At 37.8% G+C, this 26,092-nt stretch overlaps 2 protein-coding genes across 2 annotated transcripts; one reads left to right on the top strand and one right to left on the bottom strand.

Moving 5' to 3' along the window:
• The first annotated feature begins 13,212 nt into the window (after nt 1-13,212).
• On the top strand, nt 13,213-14,192 carry LOC140791109 (peroxidase 2-like). The gene is made up of 2 exons (XM_073141511.1): nt 13,213-13,374; nt 13,455-14,192. Exons 1-2 carry the CDS (start codon nt 13,213-13,215, stop codon nt 14,190-14,192), a joined length of 900 nt encoding a protein of 299 aa, XP_072997612.1.
• A 9,066-nt stretch (nt 14,193-23,258) lies between these two features.
• On the bottom strand, nt 23,259-24,650 carry LOC140791117 (peroxidase 2-like). The gene is made up of 2 exons (XM_073141520.1): nt 24,343-24,650; nt 23,259-24,157 (listed from the first exon to the last, which is right to left on the bottom strand). The coding sequence occupies exons 1-2, from the start codon at nt 24,571-24,573 to the stop codon at nt 23,411-23,413; spliced, it is 978 nt and encodes a 325-aa protein (XP_072997621.1). The 5' UTR covers nt 24,574-24,650; the 3' UTR covers nt 23,259-23,410.
• Between the last annotated feature and the right edge of the window lie 1,442 nt (nt 24,651-26,092).

Genomic DNA, 26,092 nt, shown 5'->3' with positions numbered 1-26,092 from the left:
TTGTGATAAAGCCTTACTAAGAAAGGATATGGGTCATTCTTCTTGTATTAGTACTGCTCCTATACCAACTCCCGATGCATCACATTTCACAACGAACTCTTTGGTGAAGTTCAGTAGAGCTAGAACTGACGCCGTCGTCATTGCTGTTTTTAGTTTTTCAAAGGCTGTAGTGGCTTCATCCATCCATCTAAAAAAGTCCTTCAACAAAAAAGTGAGAGGAGCAGCAATCTTGCCATACTCGGTGATAATAACCGGTCAGCCCAAAAAATCATATAAATTTGGTGGTGGTAGTAGGAATAGGCCAAGCGATCATGCATGCAACTTTTTGAGGATCCGCCGATACACCTTCTGAGATGATGTGGCTTAAATACTCCACTTGTTGTACTCCCCATAGACACTTGGACTTTTTAATCTTTAATTGATTTCGCTGCAACAAACTCAGCACATCCTCCAAATATCTCCAATGCTCCAATTCAGTCTTACTATAGACCAAAATATCGTCAAAGAATACCAAGACATACCTTCGTAATAGAGGCCGAAATATATCATTCATGAGGCCTTGATCCAACATCTCGGCTACCATCTTGGAAATAACTTCTTTTTGCATATGTGGATACTGATATAGCCTCACGTTTGTCGGAGCAGCTCTGGGTACAATCTCTATACAATGGTCTATCGTTCGCCTCGGTGGCAACACTTGTGGCTCCTCAAACAGTCCAGAAAAGTTATCTCCTACAAGTCCTAACTGAAGAAGATAGGTCAAATTATATGCACAAGGCAGCACCACCATCAGCTGCATCGCTGGAATCGGCGAAGAATGAATGCCATCAAGCCGCACATCTTTGTTTTCTTATTTAAATTTTATCTACATGCTCTGAAAAATCAAATGTGATGGGTCTCAAGCTTTGTAATCGCTGAGTGCCAAGGACATTGTCCGCTCCTCATAGCGCCAATGGATACAAGTCCACAATGATGTCGTGTCCTTGCACCCGTATACCGACCCGGCGATACAAGCTCTCCGCCTTAAGCTTTGTGCCGTCTTCAATAGCAACGTCAAACCCCATGGTCAGTTCAGCATCCAAACCCAATCTCCTCACTAGCCTCTCGTCTAGAAAGTTGTGTGTACTCCTGGAATCGATGAGGATGTGCACATAATGCTTTCTAATGAGTCCGTAAACCCGTAATATCCTCGGCACTAAAATACCAGCATATGCATGCATCGATATTTCAGCTTGGATATTTTCCTCTGCGCCCTCCTCAACGACCTCCTCTGGACATGCTCCATCATCAACTAGCTCATCATCCTCCTCGAGATCGTCAATGAGCATCACACTCCTGATCGGTTTGGAACACTGATGATCGGGGGTGAAACGTTCATCACATCGAAAGCAAAGGCCTTTCGCTCTTCGCTCCTCCACCTAGGCAGGTGTGAGAGTTCGAACGGGGGGGTCTTGTGCCTACTCTAATATCGAAAGAATGTCTCAAAGGTGATCGTGGTCTAGTACTTGCAGTCGTTGTCTTTGAACATGCAGAATTTTCAATCGACGTTCTAGATGCAAACTGTCTATTTCGGTTGCCCCAACTTATTTTTGCTGCCATCTTGAGAGCCTTATATTTTTTCTTCATCCTCACGGCCTTTTCAAAGGCCTCTTCAAGAGTGGTAGGACATAGAGCATGAACATTCGCCTGTATCTCCTCTCGCAGCCCTGAAATAAATGTGCTCATCAATGTTGGTTTGGGCCAAGGTGGCTCACGACGACTACTAACTCTTTTAAATTCTGCTTGGTACTCCAATATAGTCATCCTCTGAACCATCTTGCTTAATGTTGCAGCAAAATCTTCATATGTCGCTGTCCCAAATCTACGTATAATCCTCATATGAAAATCAGCCCAACCGATAAATCCACTACCAAGAATAAGTGATCTATACTAATACAATGCCGTTCCTTGGAGGCGAAAGCTTGCCATCTAGACTTTCGTATCCTCCGCTGTCCCTTGATAATCAAAGTATTGTTCAACTTGAAACACCCAATCCATTGGATCACTGCCTTAGAATTTTGGAAAGTCCAAGAGTGCGGTTCTCCCTTGAATAGCATTGTCGGGTTCGCGAAAGATCCTTGGTTCAGGTCTGAACCTTTGTGCATGTTGATATCTTTTTCTAAATCCTCGAGCACGTCCATTACAATCTTCGAAGGGATCAACCACATCCTCAAAGTGTCAATCCTCCTCATCGATAAAGCGCACTAGTGACGCACGCCTCTCGGGTTCCACTACCGTCGGTCTTGGGTTTTGTATCGGAGGTGGGGGATGATATGTAAGCATAGGTAAGAGGGGATCATTGACACTAACATGTCGCACCTGGACCTGTGGGGTATCGGATTGGTGTGGTTCCACCGTTGGTCATTCTTGAGGTACCGATCTTCGTCGAGGAGATGACGAATCTGATCTGTTCATGACATATTCCTTTAGATCATTGTGATCCTTTTGTATTGCATCAACTCTATGCAGCAAGGTTTGGAACATGCCCCTAAGTTCATCCACTAAGCCCATATTCACACCCATGGACGTTGGTTGACTCGGTCCTGCCGTGGTCGCTCCAAATGAATCGGCCTCACAGTTAGGGTTATCGTGGATTGAGTCTTTCCTTGTTAGTGTGCTCTCCATTGGTCTCCTTGTGGATGCCATCTTCCTTGTTTTAACCATTAATAGAGGTCTGAGGTTCATCTGGCTCTGATACCAAATTAATGGGTTCTTGTACCAAAAGATAGGCTATGAAACGATTCTTTCAGGATCTAGATTTATTACTAGAATTACTCCGTACAATTATGGAAAAATATTTATCAAATATTCTTTTGTAGTCAAAAAATTATAAAACTAAGTAGATTAGATCCATAGCTTCCTGCTCTACAATTTTCATATTTATGCCCTTCACAGATTCGAAATACAACTAGGACGAAAACATAAAAGAACGCAGGTGATGGTAGTGGTGACGGCTGGAATAGATATTAGAGTTATGGATGAGTATGGAGATGAAGGTGAAGGCTGGATGTGTTTAAGGGATATAGACGAAAGGGAAGAAGTGGTCGAGATCCCAAAGAAGAGGGGGGAATCGATAGTCGAGGGAGAATAGAAGTTAGGAGAAACCTTACCAACAGTAGAGGTGGAAGGATGGTGAAGAGGGAGGAGGGAGATTAGGGTAGATAGATGATAGAGAGGTAAGAAATTAATATTCTAATAGCATAATAAATTTGGCTGCTATCCACATATTTATAGATGCTAGCCAACAAGTCCTAAAAAAATAAGTAACCCTAATTCTAGAGGATTTTTGCTAATCGCGTTCGAACGCGCCGAATCACATTCAAACACACAAAAAGCGTACTCTGTATGTGCGAACACGATGCAAGCGTTCGAACTCGCTCGATCGTGTTCGAATGCACATTATGCGTTCTCTGTATTTGCGAACCTGATGTAGGCGTTCACAAGGGCGATCAAACAAGACCCCTCCTATATTTGAACGCGACCTACAGAAATTTTATTTTAATGAAAATAAATAACTAATGTAGTAAGAAAAGATCCTAACTAAATGGTGAAGTGTGTCCCATAGGTGGACACAACCTGCCTAGTTTGTAAATCTTATTCTGAAAGCATTTAGCATTTGCTCTTGGGATGCCAGTTGGCTAGAGTTGTCTAGTTTGCAAGCGACCTTGGGCTTAGGACTAACCAAGTGCCAGACCACTTGGACACGTGGTCTTGCTCATGGCGAAGCAGCTAAGCCCAGATAGGCTTGCTTACATGTTTACTATGATGTGGGAGCTCTGGAAAGCAAGAAATAACAAGGTCTTTAAAGGCATTGATGGTCGCCTAGAGATGGTGCTTAGAGCGGCCAATGGGAGCATTGTACCGACATCAACACGTAGGAGTTGGAGCAACATGAAAGGCCTTCTATGCAACCTCAAGCAATCCCAAAGGAAAACAACCTGTTCTGCTGGGTTGATGCCTCTTGGAGAAATGACAGCTCAGGAGGGCTCGGCATCATCCTTTACAGGCACCTGCGATCGTTTTGCGTTGCCAAAAGTACCTACCTTGATCATTGCCCCAGTGCATTAATAGGAGAAATCCTAGCCCTGTAAGAAGGTATGAAGATAATGGAAAGACTTCTGTCGCCTAAGGATAGCCGGATCTTTAGTGATTCACTAAGTGTGGTAAAAGCTATAAATAGGGGTGCAGACAATGTGGATTGGTCCATATGCCCGATGGTGCTAGAATGCAAACGGTGGATGTCAAACTACCCTAAGGTTAGGGTCTGCTTCACAAGCCGCGCAAACAATAGGGCGGCTCACAGGATAGCCAATCTAACCTCTCATGATTGTAAATCTAGAATATAGACTGATCCACCAATTGAATTGGGATGTAATTTGAATTCAAACAAATATTAGAAATCTACGAACCGCTTTCAAAAAAATGAGAGAGAACAAAAAAGAGTAGGAATAGGAAAACATGCATGCCAAAGAACTTGACATAATTTTTTTTTAAATAAGAAAAACCTCTCAGTCTGTCAAGAAAATAAAAATCACAAGTACACTCAAATCAAATCAATCAATTTTATCTCAATTATAGAAAGAAGAAATACTTACAATCTCTTAGACAACACGCTGTCCAAAATTTTAAACTCTATCTCTTGCCTAAAGTCTGTCATAGTTAACCACTCTTTATTAATAGTTTATCTCTGCGTCTAATACATTGTACATTCTCAAGTTCTCGTGTGTGTTAGTGTTGACGTCGATGTCAATGATATCTATCAATCCTCTATTGTTAAGAAAATAATCTCTCATGTAGAACAAATATCTTGACATATGATGATAACTTTCCTCATAAAAGGTGAAAACCTTGCTTATGTAATATAATAATTAACTATTATTATTTGTTACTATTGTTGTGATTTTGTTTTCATGCCAATTGTTGCAACCCGATCTTAAATCAATACCGAACTTGGAAGGAGAAAGGATAGGTAGGCTTGCTTAGGGCTTTTGGTTAGCATTAATGTACTTTTATGTGTAGATCGAAGGTTTGAGTAATTAATTCAAGAGAAAGTGGAGATCATGTGGAGGTGATGACGGTGGAGTGGAGTTGTAGAAAGGGAGAAAGAGGGTAAGATGTCTTAGGGACGTTGTGAGGTAGTTATGCAAAAGATTAGGTTAATAGAGATTAACCTTGATCGCTAGAGGATGAGGGTGAATGTCTTAATGATGAAGTTGTAAACTCAACCATAGCTTTAATCTCAAAGCAAATACTAGGGGGGAGAAAGGAGGAGGGAGAAGGTTGGCTCAAGCCTACATACAAAACAAATGCCCAAATATCAATAATGCAAAAATCGTTGTCATTCTACATATTTAGAGGCTAGCCATGCATCCAAAAATAATAAATAAATTCTTCAAGGTAGCTCCTTAGTGCGTCCGAATATCATCAAGTTGCACCATCCTAGTGTTGTGCCTAAAAGTGAGGCACATCTCTCTAAAGTCAAATGTGACTAGACCCAAGCTCAAGAGTTATTATGTCCCTAAGACAACATGCGCTCCATGTAGTATAATAAGATACAAGTCCATGACAAAGGTCTGTCCCTGGACTCGCACCCGAATAGCACTATAAATATTTTTGGCTCGGAGCATTTTCTTGTCGCCAATAGTGACATCAAATCATACTATTAGTTCAGAAGTGGGCCTGATCTTCCAAACTAGCCACTCATGTAGGAAATTAAGTGTACTCCACCTATCAATGAGGATATACACTGATGCTTTCTAATAATGTCATCCACTCATAGGGTCTTCGGTAGTGTAGTGGCTCTAGAGTAGGCATGTAATAAGATTGCACTCATGTCTCCTCCTTATCAATCTCCTCCTTAGCCACCAGTTGTTGCTCATCCTCATGCTCATCACCAATAGCGCGACCTCGTCCTCATGTACATTTTTCCCAGCTTCACCATCGAAAAGCATCACCGACTCGGTCTATCGCGCAATGGTCAAACCTAAGGGTGAACTTCTCATCGCACCTGAAGCACAATACTTTGGCCTTTCGCTCCTCCACTAAGGTAGGTATTAGAGTATGCGTAGGAGGCCTAGGAGCCGTCTTCACAACAATGGAAGTAAGAAATGGCGGCTACTGTTGAGCAGCACCCTTAGGAGCCCATAGCAGGTAAACTAAGATGTTGCCGATATGCAACGACTTCAATGGTGGCCTACTATTCCATGGCCACCTCGAGTGCCCTCTAAGTGCTCTACATTTCCTCCATAAGTAGAGCATCCTTTATGGCTTGAATGTTCTCCAGCAAGTCGACGATGAAGGTGGAGTTGAATTGAATGTCTAACCATAGTAGCATGCTGGACACTCGCTCAAATCCCCCTTGGTAGGATCTAACAATTAGCTTTTGGACCGTCTTTATAAAGATATCATGGAAATCTTTGTAGCTCAACAATTTAAACCGTTTGTAGAGTAAACAATGAAACCCAATCCAAGTTTCAATCTAATGTGATTCGAAGCACACTAAGTCATTTGTGCATGGATATGACCTATGGACTCTTTTTTTTATTTTGGTTTCTTAGATTTCTTCAAAAATAAGAAATCTAGCTATCTCATTCGGACGTGGGAAGGTTGTATTCGAACGCCATGTTTGAACGCTTACATACGTTTGCACATACAGAGAACGCGAATTGCGCGTTCGAATGTATGCAGGTTGTGTTCAAACGTCTGCATACGTCCGCACATACAGAGAACGTGAATTGCGTTTTTGAACACGGTTGACCTCGTCCAATTATTTTACTTGTTAGGTTAACCTCTTAATATGTTGAAGAAAACTTATTTGGGATTATTAATGAATATAGTGTTTTCCTTCCTTTTTCCTCTACTCTAACTCTTCTCCCTCCTCGCTTAAACCATAGCCATGTGCCACCTCGACGTCGATTACTCCTATTCCCCCTTGTTTGTTGGGTCCTCCCTCCTCCTTAGGATCTTGGCCACCTTCTCCCTTCTCTTTCTTCACCCAACAGCACCCCGTGCCAGCAATCCATCACCACCATCACCATCATCATCACCATCACTCGTCATCTCCACTTCCATAGTAACATTACCTATTTTTGCCCTAGCTAAAGTCAAAATCTATGAAGGGCTTGAATATCAAAAACGTAGTCAGGAAGATACGGAACGATCCTATCTATTTTCATAATTTTTTGACTACGGGAGAATATTTAGAGAATATTTTCTTCCAATTATGAGGATCAATTCCCTACATCTCAGCTTGATAGGGTAGCTAACGTTCGATTCATACACAATCGGCCATTGCATGGTAGCTCACAAAAACTATCTCAATGCCGCATCCTCGGGGTGGAAGAATGCAAGGAGAACCTTTTAATCCTCAGCCATTCCCTAGAAAATGAATAATTATTTGGCACAATACAACCAATTAATCGGATCGCCACCTCAAAAAAATCAAAAACTCCAATTGAACGGTGTGCCTACAAATGTCGTTATCTTGGTTGGGATCCAATCTTGCCCCAGTCCTGATCAAAAGTGGATGCTCTGCTAGCGATACATGATTCTTTTAACATCCTCTTTTAGCTCCTCGGTCTTCCTCATCATCCATCTCAATCGAGAGATTGACATCATCGTCATCTTCAAATCGCACTCGCAAGTGAGGACCACCTACACTCGACTCAAGCATGGTCTCCCTCTCATGTCCTTGACTAACCGGTGGGAGGATTTAGGTACCACCTGTCCTTGCATCGGCCTTTCTTGTATTACTTGCAAAAACCTGGCATTTTGTTGTGCGATCATTTGACTCAAGGTTTCGATGATTTATTGCGCGACTATTCACCTGCATCATCATGAAGACACGCCAAGGAAATCTTGCTCTGATCCCGACTTGTTGCAACTCGATCCCAAAGGATAAATAGGCTTGGGTAGGCTTTTGGTTGGGATTGATCTACTCTCGAGATCGAATGTTAGAGTACTTCAAAGGGAATTAAATATCATTATGGATGTGATGATGGTGGTCGAGTGGAGATTTAGGTAGGGGGAAAGGGAGTAAGATGTTTTGGGGAAGTGGGGTAGTTATAGGAAAGGTTAGATTAATGGAGATTAACCTTGATCGATATAGGATGAGGGTGAATGGCTTAGGAATTGGTTAGGGTTGTAAAAGAGGAGGGAGAATGGGGATACCTACCGAAAGGAGGGTCATTGGAGTGAAGAGGGACAACCGACAGAGTTATAACTAAACAGTGGATTGAATCTCAGAGTTGGTACCGAGAGGGAGAAAGGATGAAGGAGAAGGTTCGTTCAAGACTAGATGTAAAACAAATGCCCAAATAATCAATAATACCAATATGGCTACCATTTCAAATATTTAGAGGTTAGTCATATGTCTAAAAGTAATAAATAAACTCTAATATGAAATATCTCAACGGTCGTGAGTTTGTATGGTCGACAAACGTTTGAATGCCGGGCTGGGCCATTCAAACACCTAAGCTGTTCTTCAACTCTTGGGCTACGGCGTTTGAATATCTAAACTTGAGACTTGAATTCTGTGGACTTATTCTAGCAACAAGCTAACTACTCAACAATTTATAAACTACTATAAGCAATAATCTATTTCCTAATCACGAATAGCAACACCAACCTATAAGCATATAATTATCATCTATTAGGAAGGATCACATGTCTTAGATAAGGAATAAAGAGATATATAAGACCTTCTTTTGCAGAAGAATAATTAATTATATTAAGGCCTAGGAATCCAGACTTTTGATTCCTCCACCTCTTCATTTCTATTATTAAGATCTTAATTATCCCAATTAACATGTACTCTTAAGCCTATTGGATACATCACGTTCTCGAGACTATTTATAGTACGAAACTAAGCACCTACATCTACGTACGAAACAGTAAATGTATTTTCACTAGCTAGTAACTTTCCCCTGTTAAATATGAATTTTGGTTTGTTAAATATTGTTTTAAGAAGAAAAAGGGGTAATTTGTCCATTGTCCTCCATAAGTAGAGCATCCTCTATGGCTTGAATGTTCTCCAACAAGCCGATGATGAAGGTGAATTTTGTTAGGTTTTATTTATACTAATATAATTGGCAAATTATGTTTTAAAATATAATTATTATTTATATAATGTGTCTAAATTTTATGTATGAGCATATGCACAAGTTATGAGATATTTAAGGTGGAAGATTGAATTTAAAGTTAAAGTATTCGAAACGGTTTTGGAATCGTCATTCAAGTGCTCAAACGGTGTGTTATGAAAGTCAAAGAAATATAAAAAAATAACCAATGGCACAGAAACAATAACTTTGCATTCAATAGTCTGCACAGCCGTTCAAACGGACAGTCGGGCATTCGAACGCATTTTTCTGAGAAAGAAGAAAATAATAGGCATTCGAGCCTATTCGAATGAGCCTTGCGGGCGGTTTAACGACCTTGGCTGATTTGACTTAGATTTGGATCTATCTCTATTTATTTTATCTCTAAGAGAGTCTATGGAAAATATTTGAAGAGATTATTATCTTATCTCTAAGAATATAAAAGAGTTTAATTTAACCCTAGGATAGAGGACTGTCAAGGATTAAATTGAAGATCATCTTTTAGAGCCCATTGAAGATCAATTCTTAACTTTAGACAAAAGTGTTGAATCGTTGTCAACTTTATGCATCTACAACTGATCTAGAAGAACTACGTCTCGAAGGCTACTTAGACGGAAAGATCAACCTTGAAGGTCACTGATGTTTGGAAATCTATCACAAGAAGTGGTGAATCGTAGGTTCTAGCGAGCACGACTAAGAGAAATAAAGTCATCGAGATCAACGGGTTGTTTTGTAAGTCAGTCTTGTAACTGCTACAAGTTTACTTATTGGTTCTGACCCGAGTTTGGATCTGTATCTTTTTTATCCAATTTTATGTTTTCCCACGTAAAACTTTTATGTTTGCAATTGTCTTTTTCACACTTTATTTTCCGCATATTATTATCGATAGCATGTGATAGATCTCATCTCCTAGGGCATTTCTTATGTTTTTTTTAGTAGGTATCATAGTATATCTAAATATTTACGTAAGTTTTAGTTTTTTCAAATTTGAATTAAATGTCTTACCATGGTACCATGCATCAGCTGGATACTCGCTCAAATTCCTCTTGGTAGGATCTAACTATTAGGTTTTGGACCGTCTTCATAAAGATATCATGGAAATCTTCGTAGCTCAACAATTTGAATCGTTTGTAGAGTAAACAATGAAACTCAATCCAAGTTTCAATCTGATGTGATTCGAAGCACACTAAGTCATCTCGTGCATGGATACGACCTATGGATCTTTTTCTTATTTTGGATTCTTAGATTTTTTTCAAACATAAGAATTATAATTGTCGCGTTCGAACGCGGGAAGGTCACGTTCGAATACCCTATTCGAACACTTGCATAAGTTTGCATATACAGATAACGTGAATTGCGCATTTGAATGCGTGGAGGTTGCATTCGAATGCCTCCATACGTTCGCACATACAAAGAACGCGAATTGCACATTTGAACATGGTCGACCTCATTTAATTATTTTGATTGTTAGGTTAGCATCTTAATATGTTGAAGGCAACTTATTTGGGATTATCAATGAATATTGTGTTTTCCTTCCTTCTTCCTCTACTCTAACTCTTCTCCCTCCTCGCCGTGTGCTACCTCAACGTCGGTTACTCCTATTCTCTCTCGACTGTCAGGTCCTCCCTCCTACTTGGGATCTCGACCACCTTTTTCCCCCTCTTTCTGCACCCAACATCACCTCGTGCCACCAATCCATCACCACCATCACCATCATTATCACCATCACCTGTCATCTCCACCTCCATAGTAATATTACCTATTTTTGCCCTAACTGCAGTCAGAATCTATGAAGGGCTTGAATACCAAAAACATAGTTAGGAAGAGACGGAACGATCATATCTAGTTGCATAACTTTTTGACTACAGGAAAATATTTAGAGAATATTTTCTCTCGACTGTGCGGATTGATTCCCTACATCTGAGCTTGATCAGGTAGCTGACGCTCAATTCATAACACAATCGGCCTAAGCATGGTAGCTCACAAAAACTATCTCAATGTTGCATCCTCGGGGTGGAAGAATACAAGGAGAACCTTTTAATCCTTAGCCATTCCCTAGAAAGTGAATAATTATTTGGTAGAATACAGCCAATTAATTGGATCGTCACCTCAAAAAATTAAAAACTCCAATTTAACAGTGTGCCTGCAAATGTCGTTATCTTGGTTGAGATCCAATCATGCCCTAGTCCTGATCAAAAGTGGAAGCTCTGCTAGTGATACATGATTCTTTTAAGGTCCTCTTTTAGCTCCTCGATCTTCCTCATCATCCATCTCAATCCAGAGATTGACATCCTCGTCATCTTCAAATTGCACTCAAAAGCGAGGCCCACCTAGCCTTGACTCAAGGATGGTCTCCCTCTCATGTCCTTGACTGACGGTGGGACTTTTATGGGGGGCTTATGTGTGGAGGATTTCGGTACCACTTGTCCTTGCATCGGCCTTTCTTGGATTACTTGCAAAAAATTGGCATTTTGTTGTGCGATCATTTGCCTCAAGGTTTCGATGATTTATTGCGCAACTATTCACTTGCATCGTCATGGAGATATGCCAAGGAAATCTTGCTCCGATCCCAACTTGTTGCAACTCGATCCCACAGGATAAATGGGCTTGGGTAGGCTTTTGGTTGGGATTGATCTACTCTCTAGATCGAATGTTAGAGTACTTTGAAGGGAACTAAAGATCATTATGGATGTGATTATGGTGGTGGAGTGGAGTTTTAGATAGGGTGAAAGGGAGATGTTTAGGGGAAGTGGGGTAGTTATACGAAAGGTTAGCTTAATGGAGATTAACCTTGATCGATATAGGACGAGGGTGAATGACTTAGGAATTGGTTAGGATTGTAAAAGAGGAGGGAGAATGGGGATACCTACCAAAAGAAGGGTCACTGGAGTGAAGAGGGAGAACCGATGGAGTTGTAACTCAACCGTGGATTGAATCTCAGAGTTGGTACCAAGAGGGAGAAAGGATAAAGGAGAAGATTCGTTCAAGCCTAGATGCAAAATAAATGCCCAAAAAATCAATAATGCCAATGTGGCTACCATTTCAAATATTTAGAGGATAGTCATACGTCTAAAAATAATAAATAAACTCTAATATAAAATATCTCAACCGTCGTGAGTTCGTATGGTCGACAAACGTTCGAATGCCAGGCTAGGCTATTCAAACACTTAAGCTGTTATTTTGCTCTTGGGCTACGACGTTCAAATATCTAAACTTGAGACTTGGAATTCTGTGAGTTTATTCTAGCAACAAGCTAACTACTCAACAATTTATAAACTACTATAAGCAATAATCTATTTCCTAATCACGAATAGCAACACCAACCTATAAGCATATAATTATCATCTATTAGGAAGGATCACATGTTTTAGATAAGGAATAAAGAGATATATAAGACCTTCTTTTGTTGAAGAATAATTAGTTATATTAAGGCCTAGGAATCCAGACTTCTTTTTCCTCCACCTCTTCATTTCTATTATTAAGATCTTAATTATCCCAATTAACATGTACTCTTAAGCCTATTGGATACATCACGTTCTCGAGACTATTTATAGTACGAAACTAAGCACCTACATCTACGTACGAAACTGTAAATGTATTTTCACTAGCTAGTAACTTTCCCCTGTTAAATATGAGTTTCGGTTTGTTAAATATTGTTTTAAGAAAAAAAGGGGTAATTTGTCGATTGTACCAAATCTTCTACTACGTTAAAAAGAAACTGTAAACGCAACGCCCCTTCGAACTCAGTACAGATTGGTGAGAAATCAAAGTCAAACTTCGAGCTTGTGCTGCCCACGTTCTACCTTACTTCTTCAACTAATGTGGCATTAAAAAAGAGGAGTGGATTCTTTATCTTATCATTGGTTCACTTGCGCAAACACAATCCCTTCGAGTCTATAAATAGCTATCGGCATGAGCAGCTCTTCATCATCAGCTACCTGCTCTTCCTCACTGCTCTTTTTCACTCTCTCCTGCGCACCTAAGAGCATACATATATATAGTAAAGATGAGCAGAGGAGGTAGATGTCAGCTTCGTCTCTTGGCCTCCTGCCTTCTGTTTGCATTGGCAATTCAAGCCATGCTACCCGCGTCCTCTGCTTCCCTACAAGTTGGATTCTATGGTTGCAAGTGCCCAAAGGCTGAAGAGATTGTGAGAAAGGTGGTGTACAAGGCTGTGGCCAAGACTCCTGGCCTTGGCGCCGGCCTTATTAGGCTGTTCTTCCACGATTGCTTTGTTAGGGTAATTAATTTATACATTACACACGCACAGACATATATATATATATATATGAGACTAATTACCATTAAATTTTTCACCAGGGCTGTGATGCCTCCGTACTCCTTGACCCAACACCAGCCAACCCCAACACGGAGAAAACTTCTCCTCCAAATAACCCTAGCTTGCATGGCTTTGACGTGATTGATGAAGCCAAGACTGCTCTCGAGCACCATTGTCCAGGCATTGTCTCTTGTGCGGACATTATCGCATTTGCCGCTCGTGATGCGGCTAAATTCCTCGGTGGTATCACGTACGCTATCCCCTCTGGAAGGCACGACGGAAGGGTCTCCATCGCAGCCGAGGCACTCCAAAATTTGCCCCCTCCTTTCTTTAACCTCACCCAGCTCATCACCAGCTTCGCATCAAAAGGACTATCCGTCGATGATCTGGTTACCCTCTCTGGAGCACACTCCATTGGTGAGTCCCGCTGCTCGTCCCTCTCGCTCCAAGATCCGTCTATCGAGCCATCTTTCATCGCATTCTTGAGGAGCAAATGCCCATCGACTGCAAGCCGTACTGTGGTTGTGGATCAAGATATTGTGACACCAAATAAATTGGATAACCAATACTATAAGAACGTGATAGCTCATAAAGTGTTGTTCTCTTCCGATGTTGCGTTGCTGGGTAGTCCCCAGACGGCGACCTTAGTGAAGGGGTTTGCGAGGCATCAAGGAGCCTGGAAGGAGAAGTTTGGTGCTGCAATGGTGAAGATGGGCAATATAGGAGTGCTTATTGGGAACCAAGGTGAGGTCAGGAAGACATGTAGGGTAGCAAACTAGCTAGCTAGCTAGCTAGATTCAGTACGACTTGCCGTGCATATGCGGTAGTTTTCTCAGCATAATTTCATATTTGTCTTCCGATGTACGTATGTTGTTTCGTCATGCAACACTTTGTGGTTCGTTTAGTCTGTTAACGTTGTTTGTCTTGTTTTATTTTTATTATTTTGTTCTCATTGACATTTTGTTTGTCATCATGTAATATCCAATAAATTACTTGAAAGTAAATCTTTATGAAAGCGTTTCATTTGCTTATGTTTTCAAATATCGCTGTACAATTACAACCTATCTTTGCTCAATGGGTACAGTGCTTCTAAAAGATCTTTGATTCTGTGCCAAATTCTGAAGTTGGTTCTATACATATGACCAGCACGTCCCAAATAATCGACCCGTTTACCGGTAAATTCATGAGCTCGATTGGATTAGTCCTTATACTATATAACATAACAACATAACCATTTCAATTCTGAAGTGTCCTATAATTTATATTTCAGAGTATATCTTTTAACGGAAAGTCGTATATACGGCTTAAAGGGAGATCCCGAAAGACAAATGATTAATTTACACATTCAAAGCAATTTAAATGCCATGACCAATATGTAAATTGTTAAAGCTTCCATAAAAGCTAGACTCAGCAATAAAGTATCACGAATTTTACCCTCGGGTTCAAATACCCATTTTGTTTTACCCGTTCTCTCCCTCTATCGAGATATCCTCTTTTTTGCCCAAGAAATATTGTATTGAGTAAACCATCAATCATTCGGAGCATGATTCCGTCTTCATCTACCAAAATTAACCAAAATTTTTCAAAAAAAGTAGGCATACAACATACAAAAAGCTCACGCCCTTCTTTATCTTTAAATACATAATTTTATCTGTTACGTTGGAATTCACAACCAAAACTATCTCCGCGTCCAAATAACTAATTTGTTCCAACCTAGGATAGTCCTACCTAAGAAAGAGACCCAAGTCCTAATAACCCCACTAAGTGGTTAAACAAGACATTCTATTACTTAAGTAACATTAATCATTTTTTATCGGACATGATTTGCAATGATATCGAGAAGACGCAATGGTGTAATGCCTTCGAGATCTCTATGATTAGATTTATTATTTTCTATATTTATCTCTCTTTTTTTGGTAAAATTATGATTTTTCTCATTTCGATTATTTTTATATTGTTGAAAGGTTGTATTCGTAAATTATTGGAGATTGAATAAAATTGTTAGAGTTTTATTTTATATTATTCCTGGTATTATCTTGAATCATCAAGTCTTTGATGCCCTAGTTCGTGATAATTTCATTACAAAATCAACGAGATCAAGGAAGGTGCTCTCACTCTAGCTCATCGGCGTTCAATTCTTATATGCTCCATGATCATGATGATGTTGCTTACTTGACAGGTCGGAACATTAAATCAGTAGGTTGCTACGTTGACTACTTTGGCCCAACAACAACATGCCATCTGCCGCCCATCTAGAATACCCATGTATCAGACAAGGAGTAGGCATATGATTTTGAGAACCCTTTTGATAGTTATCTGCCAAAGGAAAAAAAGCCCAACAGTCCATCGCAATTTGGGGCGATGGGAATCAAGTTTAAAGATTGAAGTGCCAAAGTTCCAATGAGTCCTACAACCTGAAAGTTCATGGAGTGTATTGCCACGTAGAGGAAGTCTTCAGTTTCAAGGAGGTTCTTGGCGTCAAATGAGTATCTCTAGTTGCTACCAGGTTTCGGGTTGAGCTACTACATGGTGGCAAAAGTTCAAACTCACTAGATTTCTCCAAGAGAAACTAAAGATAAGAGTTATGGGACAAGTTGAAGAAGTATATGTGCTCAGCGTTCCTACCCTACAACTACTCGAGGCTATTGTACCAATTTCATCAAAATTTATGTTATGAATCAGATCTACTTTCACCTAAATCGAAAGTCTGGATAAAAAGATATAAATAAACAGTGGAGGGAGGTTGAAATAGGGCAAAAAGGTAAATATCTAACGTTGCGGCGATCGTTAGAGGGTAGCAGATGGTCAATAGTCATAGTGGATGATTGTATAGTAGGGTGGATGCTGGAGAAAGGTGGTGGCTAGGATTTGGGTGCTTGGTTCTATGATTACGATCTACTCCAATAAAAATAAAGATGATCTAATGGTTACGATAAAAATAATAAATACGATAATAAAAAATAATTAAATTTAATTAATTTTCAATACTTGGATGCTTGGACTCCTAATTAAACAAAGAAACTTAGCCCCTCTATATATAGAGGTCGAGTACAATCTTTTCCTCATGATACAATCTGATCGCATCAATCTATTACAAGGAGCTTGTATTATGGACGTTTACACCTTATTAGTTTATTAAACAATGATCTTTCTAAAATAGAAGACAAGTTGATTTCTCACTACATTGGATGTATGCATCTACAAGTTCAATATACTCTTAATATGTTTAATCTTTAAACTATTTCAGAGGCACATCAAAGAGATCTACAACTAGAAAAGTAGTTTGGCCGGAAATCTAGTAGTTTGTTGTGGCTAGAGGCAACAAGATGAACCTATCACCACTCAATCTTAATCAAGTTGCACCACATACTATGGAAAAGTAGTCGGTTGTCCTCAATAAAGCACATGTTACAGGGTTTAATCCTAGTTGATTTAAATATGGTGACCTAGACATCAGATGGCTGATTGTCAAGAAGGAGATTGACTTGGCAAAGATCTGTTTGTGGACAATGAAGAACTTGCAAATGGGTGATCTCCATGATTTAGAGCAAGATGCTATTTATAATACTACTCATAACAATCAATGCTAAGAAGAGCTCGCGATGAGGGATCAATGATCACTACTGGTGATTTAAAGAGCTTACTTCACCCCGCAAGGAACATATGCTGATGGGTGGTTGTGCAAAAATATTTTCGAGCTCACAATACAATGTGTCAACTTGTTAATGATTCTGGTAGTCACGAGAATGAGGTAGCATAGGAGACTATTCCGAAAATGGAGTTAGCAATTGAGCAACATCCCAAGCCCTACAAGCTATTATGGATCAAGAAGGGCAATGATGTATTGGTTTCTAGACGTTATCTAGTTCTTTTCTCTATTGGTGTGAAATAAGAAGACGAAGTGTGGTGTTATATAGTTCCCTATGGATGCATTCCATCTTCTGTTAGGAAGGCCCTCGCACATTTATCATTCACGACTAATGATTGAAGTTAATTTTGCTCACTAGATCCACGCAATAAATTACTCAATATGCATTAGATCTTCAACTCCGTTAGAAATTATCGAGTCGAAAAGCCCACATCTTAGTATTCTGTCGAAATGTTGATGTAGATAAACAATTTTAAAACCTCTTAGATCTTCATATTAAAACTCCAAATATAAAGTAAATATTCAACAAAATAATCCCTCTTCAATAAATAACATTTTTAAATATGTAGTAAAAATTATCATAATTTGAAAAGTTTTGATGGAAATTATGTAAAAGCCCTATTAATAGGGATGAAAACAGGTCTAATTAACTTCGACCTAACCCGTTGTCCGATCTAATTCAGGTCAGATTCGGATAAAAAATTTCTATCCAATTCAGATGCGGATAAATTTTTTTAAAAAACCCGGATACGGATTCATATATGGGTCGGATATAATTTTCGGGTTCAGATACGGATATCGGATATTGGATATCCATTTACCTGCATATTTTTTCGAATGATTTACAGTTTTTAGTTTGTTTATTTAAATAGTGAATATTGATATTGTTACTAATGATGTATTATATATTATTTGTAGAGATTAATTTTTTTAATTTTATATGTATTTGACATACAAAAAATTTATTCTTTTGTGAAACTCTTAATATTTTTGTGTTAATAATATCTAAATAAAATATCATAATTCATTTAAACTCGATCAACATTCGTTAAAGATCCGATCCTCTATCTGAAAATTATCTAGTTAGGATATGATTTTAAATTTTGCTATCTGTCTAATATTCGTATCTGAATTTGTATCAGGACTAAAAATATGGATTCAGATGTGGGTTGAACACTATCTAGTCCGTATTCGATCCATTTTCACCCCTATCTATTAATCTTTATTTGAGGAGATTGGGAACCAATAATCAAGAAAAAAAAAGGAGAGAGATCCACGGGTCCCAAATAAAAATCTTCTACATTTATTCAATGGATAAAAGTCCCTTATTGTGATGAAGTGGAGATCTAATTGGATTCAATCTTGCCAAAGTTGTTCCAATAAATTTTATACTTTAGGAATATTTGATAACCCTAATTTATTTATAATTGTTATTTAGAAACTTTCCTATTGATGTTACCTTCTTATGCATCTCTTCTTTTGAGGACTTTTCTTTAGAGATTCCCTTAAGAAAGAAGATCTACCTGCTCTAAGCTTATTTGGACTCTATCATCTCTATTATGATCTGACCACATGGGTTAAGTTGAGTCAAGTTAGTTAGTTAGCTTTATCTTCTTATTTGAATTTCAAATAAATCGGATAATTCGCATGTGGATCCGATCCGCTAAGGAATTTTACTCTTATAAATAGGAGTGGACATGTGCTGATAATAATCTAATTTTATCCAAATATTTCTTATTGCCTTTATTTTTTATCGTAACCGTTAGATCGCATTATCTTTTTAGGAGTAGATCATAGCCGTAGAAGCATCCGACCTTCCAAACCTTAGCGACCTTCCTCCACCCGCGAACAACCCTATTTTACGGTCGTCCATCACCACTTTTGGCCGTCCGCTACTCTTTGACGATCACCGCAACGTTGATTAATTACTATTCTGCCCTATTTAGCCTTGCTCCACTGTTTAACCATAATTTTCAATTCAGATATCTGATTGACTTTATTCTAAATTCATTAGAACTCTAACTTTCGAGGTTACTACCTCTTAAAATCTCAAGATCATTTTACAGACGAATCATTTCATATCTGGTCCATAATAATCTCACCTCACCTATAAATATGATAGAATGCTAGGGAGTTCCACACAACTTATAATACACAACTCTAAATCACAAGAGCTCATGAGAGATCTAGTAAATGGCTGAGGAGCAAATATAGAAAGGAATAAATCTTATAAATAGAGAAAAGGAGAGAACGTGAGTTTAGAGAACGTGAGTTTATGGTTGGGTTGAGAGTAATTCCTCATTTATATTATCTTTTTATAATCTACATATGAAACCGACTGATCGTACTTTATATTAGAGATCTTTAGAGGGCAACTCTATATCACAAAAGCTCATTAGAGATCTAGTAAAGAGCTAAGGTGCAAATATAGAAAGGAGTGAATCTTATAATCAAAGAAAAAGAGATAACATGATTTTATGGTTAGGTTGAGAGTAATTCTCCTTTTATTATCTTTTTATAATCCTAATTAAATCGACAGATCAAACAGTACCTTTATGAGAGAGATCTTTATCTAACACTTGGAAATTAAGCTAAAGAGAAGTCTAAGAACATGAGCGACGAAGACTAGGAAGTATGGTATCAAAAAGCACTTGTAATAGTGCGATTCTCCCTAGCAACATAAATAGCTTTCCAAATAGACAATGACTTCAGGTTATGATGAGTGTGTTGGCGAAGATGTATGAGAAACCATCGGCGTCCAACAAAGTTGTCCTAATGAAAAAGGCATTCAACCTGAAGATAGTTGAAGGTGGATGGGTTGCGAACATATGAACGAATTTAATACTATCATAATCAGTTGAACTCGGCTGGCAACAACTTTGACAATGAGATCCTGGCACTATTAAATTTATCATCTCAACCAGAGAGTTAGATTGGCCTAGTTACGGCCTTAAAAATTTTGTCAGGATCTTCTACTCTGAATTATGATGTCTTAGGTGTTTTAATTACCTAAGAAATCTAGAGAAGATATCTGGCAAAGCAGTGGCGATGACTCTCAATATGAGGCCGATCGGTAGATCAACCCATGATAGATCCAAGTCAAGAAGAAGCAAATCTAGTTCCGGTAAAGATAAAAGGAGATGATTATTGGCATTGCATCTGAATTTATTACAATAAGCAATCCGTGCAATTGAGAGAAATTATTCATCAAATATTCTTCCGTAGTCAGAAAATTACAAAACCAGGTGGAATTGATCCGTAACTCTCTGATCTACATTTTTTGTATTAAGCCCTTCACAGATTTGAACTTCAACTAGAACGAAAATACGATATAATGCGAATAATGGTAGTGGTGACAGGTAGAGTGGAAGTTAGGGATATAGATGATAATGGAGATGAGGGTGGATGGGTGGTGTTGTTTAAGGGATAAAGACGAAAGGGAAAAAGTGTCGAGATCCCAAAGAAGAGGGAGGACATTAGAAGTTAGGAGAGACTTTTGTAGGTTGGTGAAGAAGGAGGAGGGATATTAGGTTAGAGAGAAGATAGACAAACAATAAACCAATATTCCAATAACATAATAAATTTAGCTGCCATCCACACCTTTATAGAGGCTAGCCAACAAGCCATAATAAAAAAAACTAACCCTAATCCTAGTGGCATCCCGTCGATCGCGTTCAAACGAATAAAAAACATTCTCTATCAATGTGAACGTGATGTAGGCGTTCGAACGCGACGTTCAAACGTGCCTGACTGCGTTCGAATGCGCATTTCGCGTTCTCTATTTTTACGAACCTAATTTAGGCATTCGCAAAGGCGTTCGAATGTGACCATTCCGCGTTCGAACGCGACTTACAGAAATTTTATTTTAATAAAAATAAATAACTAATGCAATAAAAAAAAACTCTAACAAGATGTATCATATTGTAAGCCTACAAATATTAGACGGACAACATTGCACAAGATACTTAGAGCTTCCAAGTAAATATATATACAAACTCTAATTCTAAGATTTGATTTTATGTTTGGATGGATAGCTTGAATACTCTAAAGTTTATTTTATAGAAAATTAATATAAAAAGTGCATACAAAAATTTTATTTTAATAAAAATAAATAACTAATGCAATAAAAAAAAACTCTAACAAGATGTACCATATTGTAAGCCTACAAATATTAGACGGACAACATTGCACAAGATACTTAGAGCTTCCAAGTAAATATATATACAAACTCTAATTCTAAGATTTGATTTTATGTTTGGATGGATAGCTTGAATACTCTAAAGTTTATTTTATAGAAAATTAATGCAAAAAGTGCATTCTCATTAATTACGGCAAAGGCAACTTTGGTCATGTATATCTTACGGATAAAGAATTTTTATTAATTAGGTTAAAGGAATTTCAAAGAAAATTAAATTTTATTTTATTAGCTAACACAGTTAACTCTCCTGCCACCGTAAGTGGAGGAGTAATTTGATTATTTTATATATTTTCTTTACCGCGTAAAGGAAGTATAGTATTCTTAATAATTTAGGGGGTCAGTGTGTACCTAAAAAATAGTTTAAAAAATATATAAAAAAATGATGATAATTTAGAAAAATGAAAAGAGAATCCTAAAAATTATTATCCTAGAATAGCCTAAGCTGTTACCTTATATGTCAAACATATAAGAATCTAGAAATTATTCAATTTTAATTCAAGGTTGATATTATATAATTCTTTACTTCTTATTTTAATTTAGCATTTAAAATTTTGAATTATGCTTATCTCAGAAGATATTCAAATTTTTTTTATCAGTGGTAGCATTTTGAAGATTTCAGAAATATGGTTACTTAATTTTCTTGATAGTAATATTAGGGAGCTATGATGGTAACAGTGGGGTGTTAATGAGATATCCATCGTAAAAGACATGAATTTTTTTCTTTAGAAAAATCATATGGTGGGATTCGAACCAATAAAAGTCCATAATATCGGGTTTATTTTACAAAACGTCCTATTTTTAAATACGGGTTATTTTTGTATATACAATGTCCATCTTGATATTTACACATATACAAGTGAATATGAATGATTTTACATGTACACACGATTAAATTCTTTTTAAAATTTAATAATTTAAATGTCAACATATAAAAGTATTCTTATTCTACTTTCCAACTATTTTTCTTAAATAAAAAATATTTTAATTTTTCTCTATAAAATTATCCATTCTTAAGCCGAAATATAACTAGGAGGATAGTTATACAAAGAGTATATGTTTTGTGGGGTATGCATTTAAATATAACTTTAATAGAGCATACAAGCAAATAAGAGATTTTTTAAGAGGTTAAAAGATAATTATACCAATTGTAATACATTGCTCACAATTAATAGCATGCACATTTTATCTTTTCATGTATTAAATTGTTCGGATTTAAACATATAGTAGTCCAATAGGAAAATAGAATAAAATAATGAAATAAGATAAAAGAAAAACAACATCAACAACTAAACAAGTCGGGGGGCTAAACAATCCACCCAAAAAGAAAAACAAATGCCAGGTCATCTTGCATGTGCATGGCAATGTTAGGTCACAACCCATGTCTTCATTTTGGATACATTAATTTGGTGGAATATGAATACTTTGGAATTCCTTACTATGTCTAAATGGTTCATGATATTTTTTTCTCTACCGGTCGAGGCCATGTCTTCATTTGAGCAAAAAAATATGTTACAATAAACTGCTTACTTATAAGTGTTAGTTAGGATAGACAAACCATATCATGCCATGACCATGATAAAAAAAATGTTTCTAAGTACTTAAGGCAGCTCAAAGATTTACTTCAAAGTAATCTACTAATGATGACAAACAATTAATAAGATAAAACAACTCCAGCAGACTAAATAAAACTAGTGCAACTTTAGACAAATTTGGAAGGTATTGATAGTCATAAATAATGCAACTAATGTGTTATCGGAATTTATATTTTCTACATCTAATTTATTTCTTTTAAAAATTTATAATATTAAAAAATATTAATAGAGGAGTCAAATTTTTCTAAAGAATACATTAGGGCAATGGTGATAGTAATGAAAAGTAAATTTGATACATATTGAGGTGAGTTCAACATATTAACTGCAATTGCATCTATTCTGAATCTAAGATGTAAAATAAAGATCGTTAAATTATCTTTCATCAAAATTTATTTCTCAGGTGAGGTTCTTAATTTCAGTTACATTAGAGAATTTTTACTCTATGTTTGCAAAAGAGAATATGAGAATGGAATAAGGCAAAACAACATCAACAGACTAAACAAGTCGGAGAGTGCCAGAAAACGAATGCGAGGTCATCTTGCATGCACATGGCAAATGCTAGTTCACAACCCTGCACGTCTTCCTGACTTCACCCCGGTTTCCAGTGAGCACGCCGACATAGCCCAGCTTCACCATGGCTGCCCCAAATTTCGCCTCCCAAGCTATCGGGTTAGTCGCATAGCTCGTCACCAGGGCCGCCGTCTGAGGGCTACTCAGCAAGGTCTGATCGGAAGTGAACAGCACTTTGTGAGCCTTCACGTTCTTGTAGTACTGGTTGTCCAATTTGTTTGGCGTCACAATATCCTGATCGACATGGGGACTAGAGCTTGCGGTCGACGGGCATTTTGTCCTCAACAATGCTGCAAAGGATGGGTTCAACGACGGATCCTGGGGCGAGAGGCGACTGGAGAAGGACGAGCAGTGGGAGTCGCCGACGGAGTGCGCTCCGGAGAGGGTGACAAGATCATCCACGGATAATCCTTTGGATGCGAAATTTGCCTTGAGCTGCGTGAGTTTGAAGAAAGGAGGGGGCAGACTTTGGAGTGCGTCGGCCGCCGTGGACACCCTTCCGTCACGCCTACCGGAGGGGATGGCGTAGCTGATGTTACCAAGGAATTTAGCTGAGTCGCGTGCGGCGAAGGCGATGATGTCAGCACAAGAGACGACGCCGGGGCAGTGGTGCTCGACCGCAGCCTTGGCTTCGTCGATCACGTCGAATCCTTCCAGGCTATTATTTGGAGGGAACGTTTTCTCTGTCGTCGGATTGCTGGGGGTCGGGTCGAGGAGGACCGATGCATCACAGCCCTGCAGGTGCAACCATACCAACTGTCACTGTTAGATTCAAAGGTGATACAAAACCATAAGGATCCACTATATATATATATATATATATATATATATAAGCAATGATGTGTATCAGATCTCATAATATGATTTATATAAATTAAAACGATGGACCAAATTATGATGACAAGGATTTGTAAACGTACCCTAACAAAGCAATCGTGGAAGAAGAGCCTAATGAGGCCAGCGCCCTCGCGAGGATTCTTGGACACAGCCTTATACACCACGTTTCTAACAATCTCCTCAACCTTTGGACACCTGCAACCATAGAATCCAACTTGTAGGGAAGCAGAGGACGTGGGAAGCATGGCTTGGATGGCCAATGCAAAGAGAAAGCAGGAGGCCAGGAGAGGAAGCTGATCTCTACTACTGCTCATCTTTACTATATATATATATATGCTCTTAGAGAGATAGAGAGATGAAGAAAGTGAGCAGTGAGGAAGAGCAACTAGCTGATGATGAAGAGCTGCTCATTCTGATAGCTATTTATAGATGAGAAGGGATGGGTTTGAGCAAGTAAACCAATGATATATAATATAGAGAATTCTCCTCTTTCTTATGCCAAATTATGTGGAGTAGATCTAGAACATGGACAGCACGAGATGAAAGTTGACTTTTATTTCTCATGAGCTGTGGTCGATCAATAGCAGGCGTTGGCTTGTTGTGGTACATTTTTATACCTTCATCCTTAATCCTTAATCCCCATTCCATACTGTGTGCTCAAAATAACTTCCTAATTTTCAATTTGCGACCAATTCGCACGGAATCCTTGAGGCCACGTTCATGATAACTGGGAGGGGCCACGTTCTGGCAGTGATATAATAAAATTGGTTTATCTCCACATGTTTCTTAATCTGTACAATCTACTCATTAGTAGATTAGTAGATTAGTGAATACCGAATTTTGAAAAAGTTAAAACGTATTCTACTGTTCCACTGTTAGGCCTACAGTATTAATAAAAATTAGTTTAAAACTATTTGTACTTGTTATAAATCATAAATAAATTATGATACATAAACTCTATAAACTTGAAGAAATACAGGTAATTTTGTTTACATGCATCTGTATTCTGTATACTTTGATAACCATTTTTTAAATATATCCTATGAAGACAAATGATTCTATATGAACCTCTAATTTCCCTCTCTTTATCTAATGGATGAGATTATTTAGTATCGTAGATATATACTAAATAATCTCTTTATCTAAGACTGAAAACATACGTTATCCCTTAAGTTTCTAAGGTAGAATAATCTTGAAAAAATAACATCGACTAGATTTCAGATTATAAATAGATAATAAATATACTATATATATATATATATATATAATATTTATATTATCTGAAATTTGATTAGTATTATTTTAGATACATTAAAAATTTTATCTAATTATCTATAAGTTTGTCTCTAATAAATATCTTTAAATTTAACATGTAGATTAGTCAAATATGATAAAATAATATAACATCTCAGTTTGAATATAAAAATAAAAGGATATAATTATAAGGTGGTCAAATATAATTTTCCCTACATATACTTGTCTTAGCAACTAGCTGAGTTTCTATGGACGAAACTATAAATGTATTTTCACTATCTAGGAACTATTCCTTGTTAAATATTTTGGATTAATAAGAGTGTGGATTAAATAGTCGGTTTGTTAAATATTGCTTTAAGAAAAAAATGGGTAATTTGTTGGTTGTACCAAATCTTCTATTACGTTAAAAAGAAATTGTAAACGCAAAAAAAAAAAAAAAAAAAAAAAACAACGCAACGCAACGCCCCTTCGAGCTCATTTAAAGACTCGTGAGAAAGAAAAGTCAAAACTTCCAGCTTGTGCTGCCCATGTTCTATCTAGCTTTACTCCACCTAATTTGGCATAAAAAAGAGGAGGAGG

Source organism: Typha latifolia, chromosome 6 (assembly GCF_019914945.1).
Source record: "Typha latifolia isolate L0001 chromosome 6, TyphaL0001v2, whole genome shotgun sequence".
Taxonomy (NCBI): domain Eukaryota; kingdom Viridiplantae; phylum Streptophyta; class Magnoliopsida; order Poales; family Typhaceae; genus Typha; species Typha latifolia.
Note: the sequence above shows the minus strand (reverse complement) of the source record. Positions and strands in the feature narration are given on the sequence as shown.

Bases quoted from the DNA above. Each gene is read 5' to 3' on its own strand.
- LOC140791109 (XM_073141511.1), top strand. From the start codon at position 13,213: ATGCTACCCGCGTCCTCTGCTTCCCTACAAGTTGGATTCTATGGTTGC. The intron at 13,375-13,454 runs GTAATTAATTTA...ATTTTTCACCAG, and splicing joins TCCACGATTGCTTTGTTAGG to GGCTGTGATGCCTCCGTACT.
- LOC140791117 (XM_073141520.1), bottom strand. From the start codon at position 24,573: ATGAGCAGTAGTAGAGATCAGCTTCCTCTCCTGGCCTCCTGCTTTCTC. The intron at 24,158-24,342 runs GTACGTTTACAA...TTGCACCTGCAG, and splicing joins TCCACGATTGCTTTGTTAGG to GGCTGTGATGCATCGGTCCT.